At 40.9% G+C, this 21,927-nt stretch overlaps 1 protein-coding gene across 1 annotated transcript in view; it reads right to left on the reverse strand.

The window, feature by feature from the left end:
* The window catches only part of GRM8 (glutamate metabotropic receptor 8), a 778,703-nt gene that overhangs the window by 622,285 nt on the left and 134,491 nt on the right, over positions 1-21,927 (reverse strand). The window contains exon 2 of the mRNA XM_068550083.1: positions 10,544-10,760. Within this exon, the coding sequence (XP_068406184.1) occupies positions 10,544-10,760 (217 nt within the window). The remainder of the gene's footprint in view (positions 1-10,543; positions 10,761-21,927) is intronic.

Below are 21,927 nucleotides of genomic sequence, written 5' to 3' on the forward strand. Positions count from 1 at the left end.
ACAGGAGGAGAAGCACACGCTTGCCATGACGCAGGCATTCAGCTCTAAGGCAGGCAGAGCCCAGCCAGCAAGGACAAGGGGAAACGGGGCTGGCTACCTTGGTTAGAGAGGCTGATGCCTCAGGAGAAACAGGGGCGTCCAGGGCCCAAAATCCACCCAAAGAACCGGGACACATGTGGGTTCAGTTCAGACAGAACTCCATGAATCAGGGCTCAATCCAGCAGTTAGGCTTGGTGTTATGGCTGAATTGTGGCCCCCCCAAAATTCACATGTTGAAGTCCTAACTCCCAGTACTTCAGAATGTGACCTTATTTTCATTGCAGATGTAATTAATGAAGGGTCATTACAGATATGATTAATGAAGATGAGGTCATACTTATATGAGATCATCTAATATGAGGTCATATTGGATTAGGGTGGGTCCCTCAGAAGGAACCACCCCTTTTGACACCTTGACCCGGGACTTCCAGCCTCCAGAACCATGACACAAGAGATTTATGTGGGAATTCCCTGGCGGTCCAGTGGTTAGGATTCCACACTTTCACTGCCTAGGGCCCAGGTTCCATCCCTGGTCAGGGAACTAAGATCCCACAAGCCACAGAGCCAGCCAAAAAAAAAAATATATATATATATATGTGTGTGTGTGTGTGTGTGCGTGCATGTGTGTGTCATTTAAGCCACCCAGTTTGTTGTACTTTGTTACGGCAACCTTAGGAAACTCATACAGTTGGCAATAAGAGTTAGGGAGCAGGAAAAGAATAACTCAAAACAGGGATAACCCTGTTGATGACATATCCTGACCCTTCCTAAGCATTTAAATGGGAATCTCTGTGAGAGAAACTCAAACCATCCTCTGAGACTGAACTCCTTTTATTCTAGGGATACGATGCTAAAAGGATGTGAGAAATATAAAGACAACAACTAGACAGGGTCAGGACCCCCGCACACACTAGGGACCCAATAGACAGGACTCTGTTCAATGGCTTCATGCATAGTCAGATCTCAACAAGTGCATGAGTCATGCAGAGGACCAGACACCTCCACCCAGTCAGGGGAAAGAGTTGACAAGGAATAGGCAGTGTGTCGTGGTTCAACCTCAGAGGTCAGAGTCTGGGGCAGAGCCCCACTCCTAGGGATCCAGAGTATGAGTCAGGGTGAGACAGCACTGTAAGTTTGCTGCGACCTAGAAGGGAGCTCAGGGCTCACCCTGGGACCACCAGGTACAGGGTCCATCTTGGCAAAATCATTCCAAAGCCCAGAAACTTGTAAGCTGAGGTTAGGACAAACTACTGGCCCTGATTAAGACTCAGGAACTGAACAAAACTGAAACTGCTGCCAAGGGCATCGGTGACGCTGGGTGGGAGTGACCGGGGAGAACAGGGGCTAAAGCTGTAGAGCAAGTCAGACGCTGATTATCTATAAGCAGACACATCTGGGTATCCATCCATAGATCAAGAAATAAGAATTGTCAAAACTATATATATTTTTTACATACATTAGTCATTTCACAAATACACACATTACAAAGTTGGCATAATATTCTACATGCATTTTTTGTCTCTTTTTCTCAAGAAATTGTGTTGAACTTACCTAAATTCATTCCGCTCACATCACACAGCGTACTCCCTTTGAGCTTGGGGTCCATAAACTGTCACCCTCCACTGCCTCATGGCAGGTCTTTTCGTTACATGAACTGCAGGATGCCCTCTCTTGGGCACTGTGTTCTTGGCCAATGCCTCTAAATGATGCCTCCGTGAAGGCAATGATCACATTCATTTGAAAGTGTTTGTTTACATCTCTGTATCCTCTGATACACAGTAACCAGCTAGGAAGCAGAGGCCATGATTCATCTCTAGATCCTGAAAGCCTAGAACAAGTATGCCCTGATCCATGGTGGGTACACAGTAGATGCTGGCTGAGTCAGTTAATATATAGAAGGCTCAAAAGGAAGAGGAGAAAGCATATTTGGTGAGCCAACACTGAGTAGCATTTAATTAATTCATGCATTCAACTAGGTGCCAACACTATTCTATGTAGTATATTAGTCATGCTAAGAAAAAATAATAATAGGATTGGTCTCTGCTAGGAAGTACAAAGCAAGTTTCAGGAATGAGGAGGACTGGCTGCTTTTATTTGAGCTCTTATGTAGGCCTCACTCTGCTTTCTTATTTGCTCACCGAGCAAACTGGGCACAGGTTCCGGGCAATAAGACAACTCCTGGATCACCCATCAGCGAGGATGCCTAACACAATATGAGTTGGCAGTTGTTGACCACTTACCATGAGCTACACATTGTTCTGTATGATTTCTTTTGATTCTTATACAATTGCTATCCCCATCGTACAGATAAGAAAATTGAGGCACAACAAGAGTAAGTAATTTACCCAAGGTCTTATAGCTAAGCTGTGACAGATCTGGAAGTCAAACCCAGCCGATAAGAAGCTCTTAGCCACTCCCCAGCACTGTTTGGTCTGAGGTATCCAGGGTGGGCTGAACCTATAGATTACAGGCTTTGGTATTTTCCAGTAATAAAAAATTGAATTCTGAGTGGCTCAACAATGTGGAAAACCCAAAGCTTCCCATATAGGTTACGTGTTAGCAAAGAAAATGCATAAGCCATTGTTGGGACCATCTCTGCCCTCTGGTTCCCAGAGCCTGAGGAAGCCCGACCACTAGGCTCACAGTGCCAACACAGCCATGAATCTGGTGACAATGGCCATTCAACAGAAATTCATGAAGCACCTGGCATATGCCAGGCACTCTGCCGGGTGCTGGGGTAGGGGAGTGTCCTTCCATTGAGAAAAACACATTCTGGAGGAAGAGGTATACAGAGAAATTGGCATTATGATCAGAATGGCAAGTGATTCCACAGCGTTAAGCTCAGGGACTCATGAGAGCACATCACTAAGGATGAGGCAAGGTCCCTCAAGCTTGTCCTGATATCTGAACAATGTGCTACCTGAACAATCAGACCCAAGCAAACACAACTGTTGGTGACACCATCAGTAATATTCAACAGCCAGGGGTGACAAGATTAAGACAGGGTAGAATATGTACCACAGCAGTTGTGGAGGACGAGTAAAGAGAACGGAGAGGGTAGGTGGTCAGGAGCCACTCAAAATCTCCTCTCTGATCTTTCAGGCAGAATATGACTAAGTTTGAAGGTAATTAATGAATCAAGCAAAGCCTTCTCTGGCTATTTATCCTACACACCAGGCAGCACATCCACCACCTTCATAATAATCTACAGCTTCGCCACACATTCTGGAAAAAAAAATCTGTATTATCCCCATTCCTTTCACTAGTAATACCTGATATCAAATAGCACTTTAGAGTTTATAAAGAACATTTCACAAGTATTCTAGCACGTGATGATCCCTGAGCAGAGGGCCACCATCTTATAGACAAGGAAATTAATCTTCAGACAAAGTCTCATAATTGAAGAGGGGGATTTAGACACGTTTTTGACTCTGAGGTGGGTTCCACTGCATCAAACTGCCATTGTTTACTAAATACTTAACTACGGCATTAGAATCATAGGTTTCAAAGCATCTATTGAATGCTATTTGCCATTTCACATTAATAGCAGCTGTTGCTACTTAGCAGTTCCTAAGCCCTAAATATTAAGCAAGGCCAGAATGAAGGACGGCTTTGAAATGACGTTCTATTTGATCAAGTTCTGCAGTAATTGTCAAAATCGTATACACTTTCTTTGGATCCCTATAAAGCTTCTGCAGGATCGCTGCACCTGCAGTTCCAATTTGCAATTTCCTCAGCCCTCCTTTGAAGTTATTCTTGCCAATTACCTGGTGTTAATATTAATTAAATATGATTTGCAACTTGAAATGTGGTGCTATCAATGGAAGTCAGCTGTGGGAATATCAAGTAAAAATTTCAATTGAATTAAAATGTTTCCTTTCGTTCATAGTATTTTACAACATTAATACTTTCGTCAAATTGATTTTTGCCTGCTGGAAGTCATTTTTCCAAAGCAATGAACGTCTATGGGAAAAAGCTGCTCTTTATGTACTTTTTTTCTTTCTCTCATTGAAAATACTTTGTTTTAATCTTGAAGCAAAACGGTTGCAGTTAATAGAAACTTGATTCTTGTTTATAACCCAAGAGGAAAAAATGCTTTATTTTAAAACTGTACTGAGATAGCTTAAAAAATGATCAGAGGGCACTTTTCCATTGTAGAGGTGGAATGAAATTTCCCTTACTTTATTTCTTGACCCACACCGAAAATAAATTACTATCAAATGTTTTGGCAAGTGTCGGTCATTTTATATACACAAAAATGAATTAATTAAATTGATTTATTGCATTAACATTTCAAACAGATTGTGCCAATCCAACGACCTCTGTGATCCCTTCCAAGTCCGAGATTTTAAGATGCTGAACACGTCAGACAATAGTCAGAAGCTTCCAGCATTTGCAAATTAGAAGAAAAAAAGTCACGTATGGCAGATTTGACAGAATCAGGTCTGTTCTGCCCCCTGTAATGTGTGGGATGACGACTCGCAGGCCTGTCATCTTCAATAAACCATTCATAAACACGATGACTGATTAAAGGAGGTGTGTTGCCATACTGTGCAAATCCACAGTGAAAAGATAGAATGCTATCACAGATTCCTTTTATCTTCAAAGATAAAGCTTTAGCTTCCTTGCCCCTTAGAATGATCATGGCAGCATTACTATTTATTATCCTGTCTTCTTTTTAAAATAATATAATAAGGTAAGACAAAGAAGGGAAAGAACCTGTCTAAAGCCTCAAGGAAGTCATTTATTGAGTCACAAGCTACAAGTTCCAGAGCTTATGATAGAAAAGCATGGGTATGTATTATTAACCTTCTTATTACAATATCAATGAAAACATCATATCAAATCATTAAAACAAGACAGACATAGAGGACTGTGGTCCTAACAACTGGGGATGTGTAACACAGGTGATGGAGAAGTCTTCACCACCAGCAGTGACTAAGCTATTCCCTTCCCTCAAGCCAAAAGAGACCAGAGGGGGAAATAAAAATAAATTAGGCCAGAAAAGACTCTAGATGTCCAAAATTTCCCAGGTGTCATTGAAAAGAACATTAGCTTGGAATTACACAAAGCAGGGAGGCTGAAAAGCCGGTACACCACTGTAGAGGGAGTGCCCACTGTGATCCTACTAGGAGGCTCCTGACTACTTAGAATCCTGGGAAAGCCGGACACAAGGATCCCACCACCCACCCCCGTCTGGAACCCTGAGTTATCCATTAGGTCGCCTCATCTACCCAAGTAGTCAAGACTGGGAGAGTAAAATTCTGTAGCACTTCAAAAGGAACTTTTGAGCTGGTTATATTATGGTCTGCTCCGTTACCAAATTCTGTCTACGGAGCACCCCCCTCATCTTTATTGCTAACTGTTTGCCCTCCTGGCCTACCTCCCATCCCTGTCACTGGGAGTTAGCTCCCTAAGTACACCCTTCATCACTACCACCCCCTGTTATGGGTATTAAATTGTGTCTCCCCAAAAGATAGAGCAAGTACATCAGAATGTGACCTCATTTGGAAATAGGGTTATTGCAGATATAATTAGCTAAGATGAGGTCATACTGGAGTAGGGTGGGGCCTTTAATCCAATATGACTGGCATCCTTATAAGAAGAGAAGACAGAGACAGAAACAAGAAGGGAAAAGACACCAATGTGATGATGGACGCAGAGACTGGATTGATGGATGATCACCAGCAAATACCAGAAGCTACTGAGGCAGGAAAGGATTCTCCCCTACAGGTTTCAGAATCAGCATGGCTCTGCCGACACCTTGATTTCAGATTTCTAGCCTCCAGAACTGTGAGACAGTATGTTTCTGTTGCTTTTAGCCACCCAGTTCGTGGTGTTTTGTTATGGCAGCCCTAATACACCCCCTCTCAAGGACATTCCTTGATCCTCTGCCACTGTACCACACACTTTCAGCTGTGACCTCTGGCAAAGTTCCTGTTCTCTTATGAATATCTGCTCAATAACCTTGACTTTTTCCTCAAGAACTCCTACCATCGCCTATCATGGAAAACTTCAAAGAAGACTGAGAGCCCTCCCATGGCCACAAACCCATCAAGAGAAGAGAAAAGAGAACACTCTGCCCTATTCTTAGCTTTCCCTTACTAAATCTAGCCCATTATTCCCAAGTCTTCATTTTTTTTCATTTATACTAATTTTATTTTTCCAGCTTTTTTGAGGTATAATTGACAAATAAAACTTGTATATATTTAAGGTGTACAGCATGATGTTTTGATATATGTATACACTGTGAAATAATTACCCACAACCAAGCTAATTAACATCTCCATCACCTCACATAGTTGCGTGTGTGTGTGTGTGTGTGTGTGTGTGTGTGTGTGTAGTGAGAACACTTGAGATCAACTCTTAGCAAATTTCAAGTATACAATACAGTATTACTAACTATAGTTACCATTATGTACATTAGATCTTCAGAATTTATTCATCCTGTTTAACTGAAAGTTTATTTCCTTTGGCTAACATCTCCCCATTTCTCCTACCAGCCCCCACCAGCTCCTAGCAACCACCATTCTACACTCTGCTTTCATGAGTTTGACTTTTTAAAATTCTACCTATAAGTGAGAGCACATATAAGTGACAGCATGCAGTATTTACCTTTCTGTGTCTGGCTTATTTCACTTAGCATAATGTCCTCCAGGTTCATCCATGTTGTCACAAGTGGCAGGATTTCCTTTTTTAAGGCTAAATAATATCCCATTTTACATATATTTTCTTTATCCATTCATCCATCAATGGACACTCAGTTTGTTTCCATATCTTGGTTATTGTAAATAATGCTACAATGAACACAAGAGTGTAGATATCTCTTCAAGATATTGATTTCATTTTCTTTGGACATATAGTTAGAAGTGGAATCACTGGATCATGTGGTAGTTCTATTTTTAATTTTTGAGGAAACTCCATATTATCTTCCATAATGACTGTACCAATTTACACTCCTATCAACTGTGTACAAGAGTTCCCTTTCCTTTACATCCTCACCAATGCTTGTCATCCCATACCTTTATGTAAAGCTTCTCCCCAAGAGAGTATCCTCCATCCCCTTTAATTCACACTCTACTACATGTTCTACCTCAGCAATTACCCTTCCCACCTCAATTATCAATTTGAATGAGCTTCAGATCTATAGCTCAATTCCTGCCTTGGCTTTAGATCAATATTCTTTGCTGCTCTTCTCCACAAAGGTATGTACCAGTACTCACAGTTTATTGGGTTCATAACCAAACTATGCTTCCCACCCCAAACCAACCTTTCCACTTCACTGTCTCTTTTCTATTCATGGCACTTGCATTTTCCCAATCGCCCAGGTTCAGAATTTCAAGCTTAAATTTTTTCTTACCTTCGAGCTCTAATTCCAATCAATTGCTATGTTCCAGAGACTCCACCTCCAAGTGCCTCTCAAGTCTGTTCCCTCTTCCAATTCTATTACCACTACCCCATATGAGGCTAAGACTGATACTACAGAGGCCTCTCAGCTGGTCTCCCCATCTTTCACTTCTCATTAGCAAAGTCTTAAATACATATCCTAGTAGTCCCCTCTCTTCTCGGTAGTTTCCTCCATTGTCTAGAAAATAAAGGATAAAATTACCATCCTATGAGGTAAAGTACTCACCTATGTGTGCTTGTCACAAAGCCTTCCAGTTTTGTCTTCCATACCTCACTACACAAACTATGATCCAGTCAAATTGTGCTATTTGTTGATCCCGAATATTTTTCTTTTGACTTGTCCAATAAAAATGCTATAGTCAAGGGGCTGAGATTATAACAGCTAGGATATCAAGGGGCTATTTGTCTTATTTTATCAAATAACTCCTGTCCCTCTCTCCCTGAGAAGGATCCTGACAAGAGAAGAGACATCACTGGCATCTGTGTTCATGACCATCATTCACTCATAAACTTCGTTCTCCAAGACTCACAAAGGACACTTCCCCAAGCCTCAGATTTCGTTAAAATGAAAAATGTTCTAATCAAACCGTACAGGCATTGTATCACTAAACAGATTTTCCTTTCACTATCATTCCATTATGATCTGTCAGAATTAATCAGAGACAAAACATAGGAAGCCTCAATTTACACTGAAATTTCTTAGCAATCAACGTTGTTGAAGAGAGAAATTCTGAACAGAGTACAGGAAAATTTAGAAGAGTCGGGAAAATATACAATTTCATTAATAGGCAGACACTCCAAAAAATGAATGTATACATCTCCTTCTCAGTCAAGAGACTAAGATTTTTAAAAACTAGTAACACAGTGACAGAGATATCATCAACATCGTAGTAAGAGGAGCAAATGTTATAGAACTAATGAATTTTCATTAGAGGCATCAGATCATTTCAGAATGGGTTAAGTTGCTACCCTATGCCATTCCCATTAATATCATTGTCATGTACAAGGTTTCAATTTCAGCTATTTTTGTTCTGGATAAAATCTTTGTCATTAAAATGAGGGATGATTTTGATATTTAATATATTCCATGGCATACTGTAGTGTGGTACTAATTTGGCCTTTTCAGTATTCTGCATATTAATTGACAACCCAGCCCTCCTCCATTCCCCAGATAAGTGAGAACTGAAATAGAATGGACAGCCAATCACGTCACAGAATACTGAAAGGATCAACACAGAAGAAACAGGTTGCTCTATCAGGAGCATCCTACACAAGGCACTAAAATTATTTTCTCCCATACTAATGACTAAGATAGAGGCAGCAATAATTAATGGTACCGTCTGAATCCTTTTAGGTGACAGTTACCTAAGAAGGGCAATGCTCCTTAAAAGTGAAAACGAAATATTTGTTTTTTAGTAAGAAGAGTAAAACTGCGATCTCACTTAACTTCTAGAACAATGCATTTTTTTTTTAGAACAATGCATTTTATCAGATGCTTCAACAATTGGCAAATCATGTCCTGTACTGAATTTTTCATAGTAATCTGTTTCGTGCACACAAAATGTGCCCTATTGTTGAGAATGTACAGGATCACTGCAGAAAACTTCTCATTTCAATACATACTCTATTAGTTTCCTTCTGTCGTTGAATTACCACTTTGGTGAGAACCGACATCAGCTGCTTAAATAATGCATTAACCCTGCTTTCAGAAGCTATTGTTTTCATTTGAGTGGGCATTTCTCCTAAGGATAAACTTGGGATTCTTTTCCAAGAAGGTAATGTAATTTACCATCATTTAAAGTTCAATTGAATGTTTTGAATCATCTTTATAGCAGTGGTGATATAATTTAAAATTCCAAACAGCACAGATTATGGCATCATGGATATTTACAACAGGAATGAATAGTTGTCCCTTAAATAAATTAAGCCAATCTTTCCAACAAAACCAGGTCTTTTCTACATTTTCTGTAACAGCATAGCACTGGAACAAATGTTAAACACACCAAATATTATGTATAATAAGTTTACATGTTCTGTTATATGCAGAAGAACAGATCGCAGGCATCTTCAAGTGTTTCAAGAGAAAACCTTATTCCAGTAACTTTGTCTTTGCTAACTAGGGAATAAGCCCAAATCACTCCCATGGTTTTTTCCTGAATTGAAGCTTCTAAGGAAAACAATAAATTATCAATATAATTTCCTGCAAGTTCAAAATTACTCAAAAACAGCTAAAGGGCACTTTAAATTTTTGACAAAACATTGTTATTACTTTTATAGAAAAATATGCAAATTTTATTCAGTAATTCTTAGTAAGAACAATAGCATTTGTTAAGTAATGGTAACATGTCTCCTTTCATCCACAAAGTTATATTGTTGACCAGTCAGCAATAACATTTATGCCCTAAGTTGCTTTTGTTTCCTGGTTTTTCCACTTAGTGTAAGCCTCATGGCTAAATATACACGTAGTAAAATGCCTACAGGGATTTGGATGAGAACCTTGAAAAAATCCGGGACGGAGTTCACAAGCACCCTGTTTTAACCAAGTTTTCACACCTTGCCCTTAATCCCTCTGTAAGCTTCAGAGTTTGAGGTAAGCATAAAAATGCAAAAAGTGAAATATGAGAATAAGAATATCGCTTATGTATAGCCTTGGGGGCTACTTCAGTATTGTTTTAAGATGATTACCAGCCTTAATTCCCTCTAGTGTTGGATGTTAAATTCCACTGCCTTTTTAAAAAAATTTAATGACTTGCTAATGCAAACCTCCATCTAGAACAATCAAATAGTATGTCATTTATTCAAATTTACAGTGGCTCTAATGTGCCAGCAAACTCCCTCGTCAAAACAGACAGCTTTAAAAAATGTTCGCCTGAGTCAGGAGCTCTAATTCCTAAATTAGCACCAAAGTGTCACCTTGATAGACCAAGAACAACAAAATCATTTATAATAAACCCAGCTTCCCCCTAGAGTGGACAGCCTGGGTCATGTATCTCTAGGAGCTCTAATTATCCCATACAGATCAGAGAGCTCTTGGGGGTGCTCAGACTCCTGCAACCTGTCACCTCCAAATGCAATCATCTGATAAATATTCGCTTACCAATCTCCCGCGAGATCTGAGTGAAGGCCTCCACACCGCTCTCTCCGTAGTTGCCCTCAGAAGCCAGTGTTGACACATAATTCCACCCCAGTGCCGTCACAATGTCCACCATGGCTTGCGCTTGGTAGGAGTCAGGGGGGACCACCCGAGAGAAGAAGTCATACCTGGTGTTATCACTTAGCTCTGGGGCTGTGGATGCATAGCTGATTTGAGGTATCTGCGAAACAAATGACAGGTCATTTCAACCCATGAGGAATGCTGTCAAATGATGGATTGTCACACAAGAGACTAAATAGCCAAAGCTATACCAGAAACCTAGACAGATCAGCCTGCAGCCAAAATATGGTTTCATGACCACCAATTTAATTAGAAAGTATTTTATAAGGGTCTGTGGACTCACTTTCTTTCAAAGCACATTTCTAAACAGTAAGAAAGAATTTAGTTTTGGTTCAGGTCCCATTGTTTCAGAAGCCAAAGCAAAGCATTTGTGCTTTTTGTTTGTGTTGCTTTTTTATTCTGTACATGATAAGTTCTGGTGTGGAAATGAGGCAGAAATGAACATGAAATGTACATACATGCTTCAGAAAAAGTCACCTCTGCAATCATCTCTGGCTTTAGGACATAAAGGCTACATAATAATGAACAGAGAATTTAACATGAGACTATTTTTATACTTGATACCATTTCAGTCTTAAGATTATATTTTTAGTAAAGTATTTTAAATATATAGTTTTGCAAGCCTAGCCACTGCTTATTGATATAATCACTACATACCACAATAAGATTTGGGAATAGCTAACCATGTATCTTTTAATTATAACATCTTTCCAGCCTTCCAATCCTCAAAAAAAAAAAAAATCACAAAACAGGAATCCATACCATAATTGCTTTAGGAAAAGAGACTATTTTCTGACATAAAAAGGGTGAATTGCTAGAAGATATTCAAAATTAGAGATCATATGTCATTTCTCCTAAATAAATTCAAGCTGAGTAACAAATTAACTGCATGCCATAAATCTACCCCTAAAAATGTTTGAAATGCAATATTCACTCGTATAAACAAGTGAAGATTCTTACTCTACCAGTGAAATGTGCTAGGATAGAAGAATAAAGGGATGTTAAAGAAGTATGGCAGAAGGACATGCAGGCTAGACGGAGCACAGAAGATGCAGGAAATCTGGCAAATAGGCCGGGAAGGACATTTCAGCCACACGAAACTGCATGCCGAAGGCCACAGAGTCAAGAAAGGGCATGGTGGGACTTCCCTGGCGGCCCAGTGGTTAAGACTTTGCCTTCCAATGCAGGGGGTGAGGGTTCAATCCCTGGTGGGAGAGCTAAGATCCCACATGCCTTGCAGCCAAAAACCCAAAACATAAAACAGAAGCAATATTGTAACAAATTCAATAAAGACATTAAAAATGGTCCACATCAAAAAAAAAAAAAAAAAAAAGAAAGGGCATGGTATTGCAGCATTTCACGTGCTGGGAATGCAGGATACCAAGGGAGGAATGTCAGGAAGTAAAATTGCAAAGCTAGACAGAAACCAGAGGATGAAGGGCTAGTCAGGTATGACAAGGAGTGTGGATTTTATTACCAAGGCCATGGGGAAGCACAGCATGATTGTAACCAAGGGAATGGCATAATCAAATATTTGTTTTAGAAAGATCACATTGGCCGCAGTGGGGAGAGTAGCAACCCTCAAATTTCAATGTCCACCTGGGCAGCCCCATTCCCAAAGGTTCTGACTTAGTATGTCTAGAGGTCTAGGAATCTGCATTTTAATATGCCCTCCAGACGAATCTGATGCAGGTGGACCCACACTATGCTTAGAGATAAACTGAATTAAAGGAAAACCATACTAGATGCAGGACAACCAGTTAGAAAACTACTACAGAAATCTATGTAAGAAAGTATAAAAACTAAAATAAGGCAGTGGCAGGTGGAAAAAAGGAAGGGTGTAGAACCTGTAAGTATCTAAAAGACAAGGAAAGGTGTAAGAAAAATGTGTAATGACTCTCAGTTCTATGGCTTTGGTATCTGAGTAGACGATGTTTGCTATGTACCAAGATAGAAGAACAAGAGGAGATTTGGAAGACAAAAATGATGAGCTCAATTTTTGATTTGTTTCTTTTGAGGTTCCTGTGAGATGAATGAAAACAACTAAAAAGTGGGCAATAATATTGTGGAACCTGGAGTTTAAGAGATGTGCATCTCATTACTCCTCTGCTGCCTTGCTGTGGTGTGAAAGTTCAGAGGTCAAAATGATTCCACGATGCACTAACTCAGGTTGCTTGGTTGAAGATGCAGGTTTGACTTGTACATAAAACCATTAATTCTGCTCTCCATCAGATCCTGCAGCTAATGTCAGTGCTCTGATGTCAAAGAAGCTGCCGTTCCATCTTCCCACACAGGGCTACACACTCTGGGATCCAACCATCACCCACCACTCCCTGGCCAGATGATTCCCAAGCCACAAGGAGGTTTTGACTCTCCTCTTGACATCTTTATAAACCCTCAACATCTGTATCCAAACCTTTCTTAGGCCTAGAGAGTCCTACTCCATATTGGTAGCCAGTGAAGTGACATTGAACATCCTAAGATATAAAAGCCTCCTTGCCCAGGGAAGAGAAGTAAAAGAATGTGCTTGGAGCTCTCCAGGGTGCTGCAGGATTTGTTCCGCGTCTGTGTAACCTGTGTCATATCTATATTGCCTACAAAAAATGATTTAGCCTATTTCACACCCAATTCTTCTGGTAGGACCAAAATAACTTGCCTGTTAACATTGTGGGATCATGAAAACTAGTCTTGACCTGCCTCCTTTTTGCCCTTTCGCTTTCTCTGCCAGATACACCAGCCATCTCTTGATAGACTGTCCCCTTGATTAGGCTTTGTGTCTTTGTAGCACATAACTACTTAGCAAGGACACCCGTCCAAATCTCTAACCACACACCAAATCTTGGATTTTTTTTACCTTTTCTTGCTTGCTTCTAGGGGACCTGGGAAAGAGACAATGGATGATTCGGTGAGGTCTACCCTTTACTAGGTAAAACTTTCCCAAAGATCAAGAGCATGTACATTTCTATGTTCTAATGAAAAAGATCCATGAGCCTGACCTTCATTTTGGAAGGGATTCTCTCTCTTTCTCTCTCTCTCTCTGTGTGTGTGTGTGTGTGTGTGTGTGTGTGTGTGTGTGTGTGTGTGTGTGTGTGTAGGAGGGGATGGGGAGCCTTCTATAGCAAATTCCACGGCACTATACCATTTCCTTGTCCTATTTGGATGTATAATAATCCTCCCACTTCCTCAGCTGCTCAGAGTTCAGCATTAAAATGCCCTACGCAGCCCCCACCCTGCCTATCATAATGAGCCACCCTTTTCTAAAAACGAGCACAAAGTGTGAGAATTTAGTGTTTGAAACCAAAACTAATTATCTCAAATGACTACCTTCAGTCAGTCACTTTCAGGGCTGTTTAATTAGCAGTCAGCATCATGTGTAGGATTAATTAAACAGGTGTAAAGTGTATATAAAATAAAAGTGCAGATAAGAAATGATGGTTTGAATAATTAGGTAAAGGACTTTCTCCGCAAAGTCTTGGAGAGTTTTCTCTTTGCGGATCAATGTGTGGAAAAGTAACGTGAGAGTATGTGTTTGTATTTTCATTTGTTCAGTTCTTGCTATGTCTCAGCCTACAATAATAGACGCCCGGGTATACTGATCATATTTCAAGACTTTTCAAATTGCCAAGGAGTCGCATCTCAGTTTTAGTTTATTGTGGTCGACCACTAAGCATTGGCTCATTAAGTATTTTAATTTCTGTGTTGGCATCCCCAATATTTCCACTACCCTCAAATTAAACCCCTACTGGCAACTAAAGTGGGAATTTTTTTTTAACCTGGAATGTTTCTTTTTCTTTTCCCTACACTGAATCCATCCTAACTAATCCCTTCACCCTGGAGGTTTCAGCTACCAGAAACAAAAACAACAATAAAAAAAAATGTAGTGGATGGGACATAGAAGTAAAGAGGGAAATGAGAGGGAAAAGGAGAGTGTACCAAGAAAGAGGTGTTAAGGAATGCATTCTGCATCAGCTTATCCTTTGTAAGATGTCACATCCTTTATAAGCCTCTGTTAAGTCCCACTTGCCCATTCAAAGGATAATATCCCAACTCTTCAGTCTGGCTCCTGAAGCCCTGGTGTTGGATTCTGTCCCATCCTCCTTCCCAACTTCAAGCCTTTGCTGTCATACCCTGATGGCACCTTGCATCCCTGCCCATGCTGCTCTCTGTGTAGAGAGACTCCTCTCCTCCACCTGGTGATCTTCTGCACAAATGCAATATACAGCTCAAAAGTTTGGGATTAACATATACACACTATTATATATAAAACAGATAACCAACAAGGACCTACTGTATAGCACAGGGAACTATATACTGTATGTTCTGTAATAACCTATAAGGGAAAAGAATCTGAAAAAGAATAGATACATATATGTATAACTGAATCACTTTGCTATACACCTGAAACTAACACAACATTGTAAATAAACTGTACTTCAATCCATCCATCCATCAATCCATCCATCCCCTCCTCCCTGGGAAGCTTTCACTAACACTCTCAGGCAGAGCTGTCTTTAGTTGCCCCTTGTCCCGCAGCCTCCATCATCTGCCATTATAACCACAATTGTGTGCTGGCTTAGGAGCCCTTCAGGGACAAAGTCTCTGTTGATTTATTTGGTGTCACCAGCACCTAATAGAGCAAGTGCTCAATGAATGTTTGGAGGCAATTAATTACTCAAATTGTGGCAGGAATTTTGATACAGCCTCTTCCCCATAGCCCCCTACCCTACATTCCACCAAAATATCATGTGGGCTCTTCTCCATTTGTCCCTCTCGATCTTCTCCATCCTGCTGTATGTCCTAGGAGGTTGCTTTGTGACTGTCTCACCTGGGCTCCCTCACTTCAGGCTTTCAGTTGAATTTGGCCAGTGGGAGGCACCTACAGAAGATGTGAGGGCAGGAGAAGACAGAAGGGAGTAGTGAAGCCCCCATCTCCTTCCCCTGCCGCAGCCCTCACTCCGTGTTTCTCTACCTGAGTCCTCATCTGCGGCTGAGGCCCTCACCAGGTTCCCATGATGAGTCACTGCCCTTGGCCTTCTGGTCTTCCCACCGTTGCTAGTTCCTGAGTTCTCCCCATGTCGGGTTTGGGACTTTAACTGTGCCCACGCCTTATAAATGGTCCTTTTATTAACCTCTCTTCTATTATCCCGTGAGTGTGCCGGAACGCCACCAGTCCAGCCACTCTTCCAGGTCTCTGTAGAAGGGACATCCGCTGCCCTGTCTCCTCACCCTCAGCCCTGCCCTAACCTCCTAGCCCTTCTCCATCCATTTTCCCTCCCAAGCCTCCTCCATCACTGTCCTTACAGGATGTTTTCCTTCCTTTTCTTGATTCAGTGCCTTAAGGCATCAAATTGCACCATTTGAAAACACCTGTCATTTTGCTTTTTTTTCCATTTCTTCTTTTCCTTGTGCTGAGGTTTCATAAGAATATGATGTGTACTTAAAATACGGCCAATTTCCATTACCCAAATAAAGCATATCTGAGGCAATCAATTGCACGACTCAAGATACCCATCACCATACCCTGCTTTAAAAATTGCTTGAGCTTCCACTTTTCTGATAATTGTTTTGGTTAGAAAAAAAAACCCCCTCCTTCTCCCACTATATTTTCACTTCAGCCTATAAAAGAAGAGATTCCTACCCTCAACCTCACCCCTCTTGGGGAGTTCCAGAATGCATGTTTCCTACCTAGACCTCCTCCTCTTATTTATTCTCCCAAAGGGGAGGGGAAACTGAACGAGAGGTCAGAGTTCTGTGCTTACTGGGCAAGAGTGGATAATGCTCTGCCTCCATTCTCTGACCTGCCCACACACAGCCCAGGCTTATTTCTTTTCCCTGTGTGGTAAGAAGAACAGGTAGGGCCTCCTTTCTTGGGGAAGAAGCCCACCGCTTTCCATATTGTACTGACAACAGGTGTGTGAGAGAGCATGAAGTCCATGCCACTGGTTGAATAAGAGACGTCAAGTCTTCTGCGCAGGCAGAAGCGGGTCCCAAGTATGAGATGTGATGTAGGAGTAGGAGGCACCATTTTGGCCTCAAGTCCACGCTGGATCCTTTCCAATCCAGCCAGGTGTCTGGGAAGTTATCTGGTGTTTGCCCAGCTCTTAATAAAACTAATTACTTGATCTACATTAGCTAGGTATTCTGTGAATCTTGGACTGACATACTCTAATATATTCCAAAAGTTTAACTTAGATCTCAACTTAGTTCTATTTCAAAAGAAATTCATGTACAGTTTCTTAGCTATTTTGTTAAAGATAAAAATAAACATATACATATATATATATATATATATATATATATTTCTTTTTAAATAGTAGTTAGCAGATATTATTGTCCTCCAGTGTCTGTTTTCTACTTCTTCCATATGGAACCCCAGACTTTTACCTAGGACTTGGACACTTAGAAGAAAACTACATTTCCCAGCCTTCTTTGCAGCTATGATCATTAGTATAGCGGTGAGTGTAACTTCTGAAATCATGTCCTTAAAGGGAGACAGCAGGCCTTTCTCATGCCCCTCCCCCTTTCCTACCGGCCAGAACTTAGATATAATCTAACATTCAGTTAGTCATCTCAGGCCATGCCGTAGGGATGGTAGAACAAAACAGCACGCCCCGACCTAGTCCAACCCACTGTGGCATCTGGATTCCTGAAACCACCTGATGGTCTTCCAGCTTCCATTCCTGTCCCTCTCAAATCCATTCTACACCAGCAACCAAACTGATCTTAAACAAAAGAATAATAATCAGGTAATATCAAAATCTTGCTGAAAGCCCTTCAGTCATTTCCCCAGTAATCTTAAAATAAAGCCTAAAACTCTTTCCCCAGGACCCTGCAATTCAGCATCTGACCTCTTTTCCCCTTGCTAACCTGACTCAGTGGGCTAGCTTCCTTTCTGTTCCCTGGCCCAGCCAAGCCCTATTTCTTCCCCAAGCCTCATGCCCATTGATTCATACACTTTCTCGACAGAGCTGAGAATGCTTACAGCTTCCTCAGGTAGACTGTGTCTCTCCCTATTGAAGTCACTGAATCTAACTCCACATGACTGACAGGGTGAGATGGGTTGTTACTGAGATGCAAAGGGGCCGAGAGGCTTTTACCACCCTAAATACTCTTTCATGGCCCGAGAAGATTACAATTCCACCCCAGGTGCCTCTTTAAAATTCCCTACTGTTTGCACATTAAAATACTATGTTAAGTTGGAAACATTCCATGTCTGCTTAAAATGACATGAAGCCCATGTCCATTTTCCCCAGTTTCTGGTTTGCCAAGGATCCCATAGGAAGCCAAGACACACCTGACAAGCAATGAGCCCCAATGCACAGCTCAGAGGAAGGCCCTGAGGATCACAGGAAATGTAAGCCTTCCTGCAAGAAACTCACACACGTCTGAGGACAGATTTTCAGACAGAAGACAATTTAAGACCTGAGTCACACACATCTTCACCATCGATTCCTACTAAAAAGGTTTTTGTGCTTTTTCATCTCTACAAACAACCTCATCCATTGACTGTCGACCTTAATGGTAGAAGAGGTTGGTGGGTTGGGTTCTTGGTGCCGTTCAATAGCATCATTGGTTTTCTCCAGTGAAAGATCAGCCTGAAGCCATGCTCTTCCTCAGGGGGTAGTGCTTGTCTGAGCACTTCTTCAGTGATGCTGGCCTTAGCAACAGCAGCCATCGCTATGATAGCTTCCTGCCACCTGGTCTTGGGATGGATTTGTTGTCACTGCAGAACCAGGTCCAGAAAAGCATAATGATTACAGCCATTAACTCTGTCTTTTCAGATTTGACTGCTCTCTGGTATTAAAACTACTAGTTGCTTGCGGCCAAACGTGAGTATTTAATTAGAAGTTGGATAAAAATGAGGAGTTGGGGCTAGAAGTCAATGTTCAGCACTGACCTCCCCCTCCTCGCACTACCCTGAGCTTTCATGCTCCTCTCAGCTTCATGAAAATGGAATGAGGAGAGGGAAAAGGAGAAAGGAACATGGAGCCAAAGCGTGAAGTAATAATAAGAGTGACGACTATCCTGAATTTGTTTCTGAAGTACTATTCCCCTCCCAAACCAGGACCTGCTCAAAGAAATCCACACAATGGACAGAGAGTAAGTTTCCTGTTTGTACAAGTTAATGCCAAATGTGAAATTAGTCCATGACTCTCTTATCAGTTGAATTCCCGCCGTTGATTCGGAGAAGGACCCAAGTTTTTGTGTTTTGATGCACTGTGGGGGTTAGCAAAAGAAAAGGGAGAGAGAATGATTTCCTTGTACCGTAATGCTATCCTTCTCTGCAACATCAGCTCATCCAGAGAAAGCAAAATCTAATTATACACGCACAGTGAAAGGGCCTGTGGTCAGCTAACACAGCTAAGTATAGAGCGATGGTTAGTACGTTTAAGGTCATAAGTGTAATTCTATTATGAGCCAGGATACAGACCTTACCTCTCACCAGAAACTTCCTTCTCACAAATGCACAGCACCCATAACAGAGCCAACCAGAGAAGGATGAGACAAGGTCAATCCATTCTCACTAGTAGATAAATAATTCAAAGATGGTTTGCTGCTGATGGTGAATCTGAAATTTCAGAGGCAAATATGAAGAACACGAAGTCATAGGAGGCACACTTTCTTCAAAATATGAATACTGCATTTTTGTACATATGCATGTATGCCTGAAAGTAGACATATATGGTACACTACAATGTCATCTCTTGGTTTCACATGATCCACTTGGATGTATTCTACTGAGTCTTAAAAGGGTGCATTTATCACCACTTGTTTGAGGGTATTGTATGAGTCTGGGAAGCGAAGAAAACTCAGGGGAGAAAACCTCCCTGAGTTACCTGAATTCAAGGGCACTCTTGAATTCAGGTAACTCAGGGGAGTTAATAAGGGGACTATTTTCAAGGCAGGGGCAGCATAGAGGGAGTGGCAGTGGAAAGCCATAGTCAAGTAGAGTCAAAAGGGGTCAGTTGCCAGCCCTGTGCCCTAAGAACCAGAGGAAGGAGCAGTTACAGAAACCAGGAGTCAAGGACAAAAATGATTTGAGAGAAGCAGTGACCGCCCACCCCCGCCAGAGGGAGGGACACAGTCACCCCCTGGCGACACTACAGGGTGGGATCCAGGAAATTATATCCCAAACTCTGCCCTCCCTGACCTCCTGCTGGCTCTCCCTTTGACCAAATCCACTGGAAACCAAGGGGCCAAAGAACCTATTGACCTTGTCTGGACAGAGTTGCCTCCTAGGAGAGTGAACGGACAGCGCAAGAGAGAAGGTAAACGGGAGGGGCGAGCAGAAGCTACCCATCCCCAGCCTCATTCATCATTGATCATTAGACACTTTAAATAAACCAACGGATGGTGGTGCAGATATCCAGTCTTCTATGTTATTTTGCTTTTTTTCTTTTTATAACTTGATGCTTTCAAATACTTTTGGCAGAACATCTACACTAAGACATCTTGGTTTGGCTATTGGAAATTCCAACCCTAAAACTAGGCCAATTAAGTTAGCGTTATCTTTTGATAAATAAAATAAGTAATGACCTGTTAAAAAAAAAAAAAAAGAATTGTAATGATTTTAATCAAATTGGTAATGACATTTGACTTCTAACCTGTTTATTTAAAATGAAAGACAAGCAATCCGTGAACATGAAAGAATTTACATATAAACAACCATAGTTATATCCTATAAGATTAATAAACCTTTTTTTACATCTGCTAATTACATTTTACAATGAGAAAGTACAGCAGCTCCTAGGGGAAAGAGTTGTTATAATCTATCAAATCACTAGCAGTGTGGGAGTTTTTAAGCCTAACTACCCTGCATATATTCATTCAAAATTTCTAATAGCAAGTTGAATTTAAAACCTTTATTTTTTTACAATTTTTAAGGAAGGGACTTCAATATTCCAACTAGTTCTATAGTTCCTCTAGTTTATGGTTTCTCCTGATCTTCAATTTTCCCTTATAAAAAAAAGTGAACACCGTATTTTTTTCTAATTTCCACACATTTCAGTACGCTGTGATTTCTAGGAAATGATACCCAGTACATATGCAGTATTACACACAAATTGAAAGGGTTAATTCAATACGCACACTTTTTCTGATTAGTGGTTAAATTAAATTTAATGTCTTTTTAATGGTTACTTTTTGATTAGTTCATTCGACAAATTAGCTCACACTATGTGCCAGACACCATGACAGGCTCTGGGGATTGGGCCATAAACAACACATGGTTCCCCCCACCCTCACAGAGCATATGGTCAGATGGAAAAGATAGGCATTAAGTAAACAATCACCCAAATAAACACTTAACAGCACTTGTAATGACTGCTGTGAAAAAGAAGCACAGGCTGCTAAGAGTAACTCATCTGAGGGGCGGGGGTGGGCATTGGGCAGGCTTCCCTGAGAAATGACATTAAGCTGACACACGAAAAATGAGGGAGAACAGGGAATGGAATACCAGCCACAGATTGCCTCTCACTTCAGACTTCCTTCAGATGTGTAAACCACCCAATGTGTACAAGTGAGGAGGAGGGGCAGTCAACTGACAGGTTCTTAATTTTAGAAACTTGCTAAAGGCGGAACAATATTAAAGCAAAGAACACTGCTCCCCCGCTTTTTACACATACTATTTTTAACTAGCGTATGCCTAATTGGGGTACTCATACCAGAACTATTTAAGAAAATAACTATGTAATTATCAGCAGGCAACTGCATCATGTTCTCATAGATCCTGAGGTTTGTAGGGGTCTGGAATGAATGAACAAATAAATGGATAGGTGGATGATGAAAGAATAAATGAATCCAGAAGAAACTAAGCCCATAGAAGAGAAACAACTTTAACACAAGAACCCAGGAAAAAATAAATGTATACTTAATATTACTTATAAGCTCAAATATTTGTTTCCTTTAAAGAGTTTTAAAAAAGGTGATTGAAAACTAAAAAGAAACTCTCTCTTCATTTTTACTCAGACAGTGAAAGCTTTGGGATAGTATTTCAAAAGACATGAGAAGCAGGTTAGAACTGAGAATAATCAGGAGAATAATCAGGAGAATAACCAGGAGAATAATCTAGCTTTTTTTCTTTTTTTTTTTTTTTGGCTTTCAAGATGATACATATTTTCGGCACCTCTCAGGAGGAGGAAAGAGAAATAAACGGATCTGTCCACCTCTAAAGACTGTGTTCAGTGACCCAGCATCCCAGAGAGACCAGGAGAAGTCACTCCCTGATTTCACTATTTCTAACCACTACTGCCAGGATGCCACTGCAT

Source organism: Eschrichtius robustus, chromosome 8 (assembly GCF_028021215.1).
Source record: "Eschrichtius robustus isolate mEscRob2 chromosome 8, mEscRob2.pri, whole genome shotgun sequence".
Lineage (NCBI taxonomy): Eukaryota > Metazoa > Chordata > Mammalia > Artiodactyla > Eschrichtiidae > Eschrichtius > Eschrichtius robustus.